The sequence below is a fragment of the Arachis ipaensis genome, chromosome B05, assembly GCF_000816755.2.
Source record: "Arachis ipaensis cultivar K30076 chromosome B05, Araip1.1, whole genome shotgun sequence".
In the NCBI taxonomy this organism is placed as follows: domain Eukaryota; kingdom Viridiplantae; phylum Streptophyta; class Magnoliopsida; order Fabales; family Fabaceae; genus Arachis; species Arachis ipaensis.
In genome coordinates, this window is record NC_029789.2 from 127,493,366 (window position 1) to 127,502,220 (window position 8,855).

The 8,855-nt window shown below is 33.7% G+C and overlaps 2 protein-coding genes across 2 annotated transcripts; both read right to left on the reverse strand.

The window, feature by feature from the left end:
- LOC110272115 (uncharacterized mitochondrial protein AtMg00240-like) lies at positions 115-1,143 on the reverse strand. Its single transcript, XM_021123950.1, has 2 exons — positions 831-1,143; positions 115-266 (listed from the first exon to the last, which is right to left on the reverse strand). The coding sequence occupies exons 1-2, from the start codon at positions 1,141-1,143 to the stop codon at positions 115-117; spliced, it is 465 nt and encodes a 154-aa protein (XP_020979609.1).
- On the reverse strand, positions 2,088-8,502 carry LOC107644080 (methylecgonone reductase-like). Its single transcript, XM_016347871.2, has 3 exons — positions 8,107-8,502; positions 3,498-3,677; positions 2,088-2,500 (listed from the first exon to the last, which is right to left on the reverse strand). The coding sequence occupies exons 1-3, from the start codon at positions 8,323-8,325 to the stop codon at positions 2,276-2,278; spliced, it is 624 nt and encodes a 207-aa protein (XP_016203357.1). The 5' UTR covers positions 8,326-8,502; the 3' UTR covers positions 2,088-2,275.

Genomic DNA, 8,855 nt, shown 5'->3' on the forward strand with positions numbered 1-8,855 from the left:
ATCCTGTGTCACCAAACATGGCATCTAAAAGTAGCAAACAGCAAACAGTTTATATATATATAAAGAATTAAAGATGATATGATTAATTGTAGTATACTTACTGAAGTGTTGTTTTCAGAGAACAAGATCCTTCTGTGCCATATATTGCTGCAGTGTCAAAATGCCTGTAACCAACTCCAATGGCTTCAACCAAAATTGAAGTGAGTTCTTCATTGGGTGGAAGAGGACTGTTGCAGTTCCAAGGCCTATAATTGGCATCTTCTTCCCTGAATTTAACATCATTTCAGGTACTTTCTTGAATTCCATGTTTTTGTTATGTGATTATGTTATGTTTGGTTTAACGCAATGAATAATATTCTCAATCAATTTAATAATTGTTTTTATTGTATAGTGATTTGATTTTTGAGTTGTAGTGGCTATATTGTGTCCACACACTAAATGGAAGCTGGAAACTCATGCAAGGTGTTTTTTATTGCCTTATTGAATATTTGCCATTTTGCCCCCATAATCCATGCATGCTAGTAGATGTTCCTAAATATATCATTTTGTTACGCAGAGAGAATTTTAAATAAAATTGTTTGAATTGGAAAATGCAAGTATAGAGGTGCTTCTAGCTAAGAAACATTATCTTAAATTGTAGTTTATACTCATATTAATAAAATTGTGAAAGAATAGGAAAATAAAAGAATTGTGAAAGAAAAGGATGAAGAAATTTTATTGATTGTTGATTGAATGAATTGTAAACTATGAAGGTAAAACTAAGTATATATAGAGTATTGGCCTATGAATCTTCCAAGAGACTAAAGAACTGCCTAAGAAGAAACAATAACCTGTTAAAGATCGCCGAGTGTCAGGACATCCGGCCCAATCAGAGTCACTGAAGCCGAGAAGCCGAATTTCTGATTCCCTTGGAAAGAAAAGTCCTTTGCCAGGACTAGTTTTCAGATATCGTAACACATGCTTGGCAGCTTGAAGATGAGATTCAGTAGGAGATGCCATGAATTGACTTAATTGTTGAGTGGCATACATGATGTCCGGTCGAGTAGTGGTGAGATAGATAAGACGGCCAACCAAACGACGATATACAAAAGGGTCGGATAGCAAGGGACTTTGGTCTTGATATAGTCTTGTGGTACTATCCATTGGAACAGAGGCAGGTTTAGCACCTAATAAACCAGAATCCTCCAAAAGATCAAGGCAATATTTTCTCTGAGATAAGCAAATTCCCTTCTTTGATTGTGTGTAGTGGATGAATTTTTACCGAAATTAGGTTCAAATACATATAATCCCTCTCTCATTCTGGCCAAATCAATTGTCCCCAAATTGTTGCTCTGTAGAGTGCAAGAAGAAGATGAAAAAGTGAGTTCACATATGAGTGCTGAAGTAATTTTTGAAACAGAGATAATATTAAAGTTGAAATGAGGTAAATAAAGAACATCATGAAGAACCAAGGATGGTGAAAATTGAACGATGTCTTTATAAGAAACAGTAGTTTGAGAACCATTTGGTAAATGAACAATAATAGGAGAAATTTGTATGTAAGAAATAAACCAAGACAAATTTGATGCAATGTGATCTGTGGCACCAGAATCAATGATCCAAGTATTCAAGAATGAATCTCGATTTGAAGAATTGTTAACAGTAGAAAAGGTATTGAAAGAACAAAGATAATGAGTAGTTGGACTTGACAGAAGTTCAAGTTGGTTTGAAGGACGAGCTTCTTCATTGAAAGGAAGTGCCATGTAAGAAAAGTGTTGGGCTGACGAAAGGTCCAAAAGAGACTCCGAATGAAGTTGCTGGTGTGCCTTTTCTCCTTGATCCATGGATGTCAACAGAGCTCAAGAGGAGCTCTGATACCATAATAAAATTGTGAAAGAATAGGAAAATAAAAGAATTGTGAAAGAAAATGATGAAGAAATTTTATTGATTGTTGATTGAATGAATTGTAAACTATGAAGGTAAAACTAAGTATATATAGAGTATTGGCCTATGAAAGATAAAATTAGATAAAGATAAGATATAGATAAAGATAAAGATAACTATAAGATAAGATAAAGACTAAATTATAATTTAATTTGTGTATTCTGTTGGGCTGAATTTGTGGGCCATGAGACGTCTTTATTGTTGTCATGGGGTTAAGGTGGAAGAGTGGTTTAATACATATATATGTGAACAACTTTGGATGGACACCAAAAGAAAAAGAAAAAAAAAAATTAAGAAATCCACTCCCTAGTAAAAGTCTGTCAATCATAACCTCATTGCAAAGAGTTCTTGTTTAAGGGTCCCCATCCCAAAGCTCTTCCAAGGACTTGTAAACACCGTTCTGAGATACAAAAAATTCTGCCTTATAGAGCCGGCTCTGTGGAATCTTGCCGATCTTGTCTGATTCCTCTTGGCTCAGTTCCCATTCAAATATGTCAAGGTTCTCTCTCATCCTCTCCTTGTTGAAACTCTTCACAATGGCACTTGCTCCTTCTTCACATATCCATCTCAGTGCTATCTGCATCATCTCCATGTGTTACACATGCATGCATGGATTCTTATTGCAACAGTGTCATTAGTTAACTCATGTGACTTGAGGTCTTAAAAATTTTAATGTCCTCGGTCCTTAGCGATATGATGGATTGCAATGTGGAAAACTCAAATTTACTCTTAGAGGGGGCTATTTAGAATAAAAGATTTTTGAAATTGATTTAATTTGAAATGAATTGAATTGGAAATAAATTAGTATGATTAGAATTAGTGATGGAAAATAAGAACTGATTTTACTTAAAAATTAATATAATGACCTAATTTTACATTTTGATCTTTATGTATATTATTTATTTTTTTATCACTATTAATAACTGCATTCAGGCATCCAACACAATCATATTGGAAGGTCAATTCAATTCGTCTAAACGACCTGTTCGAGTGGTTGAGGGCTTGAGGCGTCCTGTCCAGACGATTAGAGATATATTTATACTTAAAGGATAAGAATAATTTTTTATATTTTAAAACATCAAATTATTCAATTCTAAAAAAATTCTTTCAACAATGGAGACATTTGAGTTTAGTTAGAATATAAATATATAAAATTTATAAATCAATTCAATTCTTTTTTGGTTATCTCTTTCAAACAAGATTTGATTTTCAAATCAAATCAATTCCAATTTCAAGAGATCAGATTTTAAATACGACCTTAGTAAATATGCTTCAGTGAAAAATTTGTTGACATAAGATAAGCTAGTTAATAGGAATGGGTCGTTGATGGAATCAAGAATAAGTCGTTTTTGAGGTACAAGAAATGGTGTAGTGTTGATCTATTTGATTGTTGATGGCAATGTCACAGATGACAATGAATTATACCCTATAGTACTATATTTTTATCTTGTTTTCATTATTTTTTTTCTACATGTTTCACTTTAGTGTGTTGAGTTCTCTTTTTTTAAAAAAAAAAAGCTAGTTCATAGGATGTAACTGAAATTATTTTCAAATGTTAATAAGCTTGCAGTTACCTGTGCCACACTCTTGTTTCTAGCTTCAGCAATTTCCAGAAGAATTGGGTTCTCCATGACTGCAGGTGAACCCCAAAACACTTTGTATGCTCCAAGTGGTGACCATGCACTCACATGGATCCCATTTTGTTTGCAGAATTCTCTTAGCTTCCCTTGTTGCCATGATGGGTTCATTTCAACCTAAAAAATCATGCATTTATATATGAAATCTCAATGCAACACTCTGTTATGCTTTATTATTAGATATAAAATGAGGTCATCATTATTTTGACATCTGAATAGTTGTTACAATACCAATCTAACTGTTGATCAGTTAGATAATTTTGAGTTGATAATATGATGACAAACATTGTTATTGGGTTAAAAGTTTTAAAGTGAGCTAATGGATTTATGAGTATTGCAGACCCAATATAATCATCTCAAGTCACATTATGAAAGTAGCAAATACTCCACAATGCTCAAATCAAAGCTTCAGCCCAATAGTGATGGTGAGTACAAAAAATCAGAATCATCATACCAAGAAAGATGGTTCAGCATTGCATGATTTGACTAAAGAAGAAAGATCAAAAAGGACAGTTGGCAACAACATGAAAAACAAAAGACAACAAGGACACAGACAACAACACTAAAGACAGTAAAGAATAAAACGGCAGAGGATAAAAAAAATCAAAGATTGATAGAGCAAAAACAAAATATATGAACAATAGAAATTAGTGGAACAGCTACAAGGACGGTAAAATGAAAAAACAATACATATTAAGAAAGACAGCTACAACTCTACAAGGATAACAGAAGTGATAAAGCAAAATGAAAAAAAGCAATGCATCTCAAGGAAGACAGCTATATCGGGCATAATCAACAAAGAAAATGAAGAAGCAATGAACCAATTTGATGAAGCAAGTTTCTCACTGTATAGCTAGCTCTTAACAACATTTGAAGATAAAGAAAATAGAGTGAAAAATTCAGAGCATCATTTCATACATGTAAAATTATTTTCTTTCATTTTTTATCTTCATTTTAAATTTCATTATTATGATTATCTGATGCTTATCTTTCTATAATTGAATGTTAGAAAGGGGACAGGGAGAAAGAATTTGTATGTCTATTCAAGTTGTCTAAAATAATACAATATAAAAGGGTATTTATAGGTACTAAGAGAATCGTAATAATAAAGACATAATCTCCTATAATAAATATTCAGATATACTAATTGATTCTAATTGATCCTAATTATATTCTAACATCCCCCTCAAACTCAAGTGACAACTTGAGTTTGAAAAAAAAAAAAACGGCATAAACTAATAAAATGGGTGCAGACGGAACTGTCGGAAGGAAGCGCAGACGGAACTGCCGCTTGTTTGAAGGAAGCGTAAACGGAACTGCCATTAGTCTGAAGGGAGCGCAGACGGAACTGCCGCTTGTCTGAAGGAAACGCAGACGGAACTGCCGCTTATCTGAAGGAAGAGCAGACGGAACTGCTGCTTGTCTGAAGGAAGCGCAGACGGAACTGCCGCTTGTCTGAAGGAAGCGCAGACGGAACTGCCGCTTGTCTGAAGGAAACACAGACGGAACTGCTACGAGAGAACACAAACGGAACTGCCACGAGGGAACGCAGACGAAACTGCTGAAAGAGAGCAAAAACTATATGATTTCTTCATGAGAATAGAAAAACAACGGATGACATTGGTGTTTGATCATTCGACTCGAAAAGACACAAGACGGAGAGAATAGGCTAGTCGGTGAGATGAAAAAGCATCAAAGGAGTGACAAAAGGTAAAGAAAAATGGCATAGAAAAAAAATACAAAAACTACGATGATTTCATCGCAAGGAAAACAATATATTCTCTTCAAGGAGGATACCATGGCTCTGATACCATGTTAGAAATAAGAAACTAAACTGGAGGAAGGATTTGTGGAGGCTTCTCTGAATGACTTAGGTTCATGTTGATGAAGAATAGTAGAAAAGCAATGATAATCAAGAAGATGAGGAGGTGGATTCCTTACCCTAGAAGAACGAGTGGGAGAAGGAGGCATGACGCTAGGAGCGGGATTGCCGTCCGGACTGGAATCATCGGGAGATGGAGAAGGCGGAGGATCAGGAGCCTCGAGGGGTGGACTTGGGGTAGACCCTGTAGTATCATCACTAGGAAATAGATCAACATTTGGGTTAGTAAAAAACGGTGACGGAGTAGAAGGAATGGACTCAAAAGAGGAAAAACTAGAGAACATGTGATGCTCCCAAAAGACAACATGACGAGATATACGAATACGGCGAGAGATGGGATCCCAACAACGATAACCCTTATGTTCAGAAGCATAACCAAGAAAACAACACATGCGAGCCCGAGGTTCAAGCTTATTATGTTCATGAGGCTGAAGAAGGACAAAACAGACACAACCAAAAACACGGAGAGAACTGTATCGGGAGAAGTACGATAAAGACGCTCAAAGGGAGTAGTGTTACCAAGAACAGAAGAAGGGAGTCTATTGATAGCATGAACAGCAGTGAGGACAGCTTCACCCCAAGCACGCTCAGGACAGGAAGAGGAAATAAGCATCGCACGGACAGAGTCAAGAATATGACGGTGTTTACGCTCAGCTCTGCCATTTTGTTGAGAGGTACCAGGACAAGAAAACTCGGACAAAGTACCCTGTTCAGCGAGAAAATTTAAAAGTTTGGAGTCACGATATTCCATAGCATTATCACGTCTGAAAATTTTAATGACCTTTGAAAACTGAGTTCGAACCATAGTGGCAAAGTTAATATAAATCTGAGGCAACTCACAACGATTAGTCATCAAATAGACCCAAGTAAAACGCGAATAATCATCAATAAAGACGACAAAATATCGAGCCCCTCCCATAGAAGCGGTGGGAGCGGGGCCCCAAACATCAGAATGAATAAGATCAAAAGGAGAGCATGCAATAGAGGAATTATTATTAAAGGATAAGGCAGGTTGTTTTGCAGAGTGACAAGAAATGCAATCTAAAGACTCATTTTGAACTTGACCTAAAACATCCGTAGATATAAGAGGACGTAGTTTGCCTAAGGAGCTATGGGCAAGACGATGGTGCCACAAGTGAAGAGGTATGGGCATTCATTTACAGTTTGGGCGTTTTAAAACTGCTAAAGAGGTATGGGATCATTTGGCGAAACGTTACACTATCTCTGATCTCTCTCATCAGTACCAACTGCTTAAGGAATTTCATAGCCTTAAGCAAGAACGTGGCCAAGCAGTTTTTGATTTTCTTGCTCAGATGAAGATTATTTGGGATCAGTTGACCTCTTGTGAGCCTGTTCTTAAAGATCCTAATTATATTCTAACATTGAAAAAAAGACAAATTATAATGAGGTGAAAAAAATTGAAAAAGTCACGAGAGAAAAGAGGTAAAAGAGATATATTGAAAAAGTCAAAAGAAATTTTATATGTACTTGGTCATTGTTGAACTAGAATTAGTTCTTTTTACCAAATTGGAATAACACTATATAGTCAATGAATTAGTTGGGTTTCCCTTGTCAGGTTGGGACAGCAGTTGGTGGCTGTTGAACCAGTTAGCGTTTCATTTTGTCAAGTTGGGACAGCACTTGATGATAAATAAACTTGCTTAAAAGCTTAGTGGCTGATACTAGATGAATTAGGTTGTAAATTTGTAATTCATTAGTATTGATGTTGTAATCAGTTTGATTATAATGAAAATTCTACCATGGTTGTGGTGGAGACTGAATATAGGTTTTATTGCACAAGTGTAAACTGAACTAAGATACATACTTGCCTGATTTTCTTCTTTTCTATTCTATTGTGTTTTGGTTTTAGAGACAAAAGCAAAAAAATATCTTGCTTAATTTGCTCTCACAAAAATAGAGCAAAAAAACTTCAATTTTAAAATTAACTTGATTCAACCCGTTTTCAAATTCTAGCATTACCATCATTAACATTTAACTATCTACATTAATCTTACGTTAACAGATGTGGAAAAAAAAGTTAGAACAATAATTAAAAAAAATTATATTTTTAAAATTGAAAATTTTATTATTTTAAAAGTCAGAGATCAAATTAATTTACTCAACTAATTTTCAGAAATCAATATTCTTCAACATAATTTTATATATTTGGTTCAATATGTTTGATTGAATTATCTAAAAGTTCATAATACTATTTTTACATAAAAATATTTTCGTAAAAATAACCATCAATTATTAATGTATACTTTTTTATTGACTTAAAATTTTGAGATTGTTTATTATATGGTATTAGAATTTTTTTTATGATTAAAATTTCTAAAATTTATTTCTTGTTATTCCTTGCTTGCTCTTTCTAAATAAGATTGAATTTTAGTATAAAATAAAATAAAATGAAACTATATATTATTCTTCATGTTTTAGGCCGCCTAAAAGGTATTCTTATATGGTGCGGTAGTAGAGCATATCAGATATAATATAACATCATTTATGTGTTTTCTAGTCAACTGTATATGAGTTTGGAATATATAATTAACATTAAGTACACAATTAGTTAAGGTGATCAACCATGAAACATTTGTGCATACTAAACTATATGATTCAAGATTTTGGAAGAATTTCTCATCAGCTAATGATAAAATTTGATACCTGATTAACAGCTGGAGGAATAGTGGCATTTTCCAAGAGTTGTGTGAGCTTTTTTATGCCAAAGTTGCTAACACCAATAGACTTGGCTAATCCCAATCTATAACATTCTTCCATGGCTTCCCATGTTCCTTTTATGTCAAATGGTATCACATCTTCACCAGTAAAGTTGAAGCCTTCAACATCTCGTCTTAACCTCACTGGCCAATGAATCAAATACATATCCACATACTCCAACCTCAGCTTTCTAATCAATTCCAACCCAAATAACTTAATCACTCACACTATCATCATATATCCATTATAATGATGATCCTCATATGCATGTATATTAGAAAACACCCCACTTAAATATGATTTAAAAAAATATACCTCAAAATCTTTTCTTTTCAATTTAAGTTTTTAGCCTTGTTTATAGGTTTTATATATAAATAAAATAAATATTTATTTTACATATATACATAATTATGCGACAATCTACGCATTTAAACATGTAAGCACTCTTCGAATAAATAAATACGTAACATAAATGCACAAATCTCAGAAGTTATACATTCGAGATGAATATTTATACTGATCTCACGTAGTCACGTGCATTGAGATGTGCAATATTCACAAAAAAATATGTATTTCAAATATATACATGGTAAATGCTATGGTGCCTAAAATGTGGTGCTTATTTATTAAAAAGAGTTAAAAATTAATATTTAATTTAAAAGATATAAAAATAAATAATTTTTAAAAATTTAAAA

Bases quoted from the DNA above. Each gene is read 5' to 3' on its own strand.
- LOC107644080 (XM_016347871.2), bottom strand. From the start codon at position 8,325: ATGTATTTGATTCATTGGCCAGTGAGGTTAAGACGAGATGTTGAAGGC. The intron at 3,678-8,106 runs GTATCAAATTTT...ATGATTTTTTAG, and splicing joins TTCCTCCAGCTGTTAATCAG to GTTGAAATGAACCCATCATG. The intron at 2,501-3,497 runs GTAACTGCAAGC...GAGATGATGCAG, and splicing joins GAAACAAGAGTGTGGCACAG to ATAGCACTGAGATGGATATG.
- LOC110272115 (XM_021123950.1), bottom strand. From the start codon at position 1,143: ATGGATAGTACCACAAGACTATATCAAGACCAAAGTCCCTTGCTATCC. The intron at 267-830 runs GTTATTGTTTCT...TGTTAAATTCAG, and splicing joins CACTCGGCGATCTTTAACAG to GGAAGAAGATGCCAATTATA.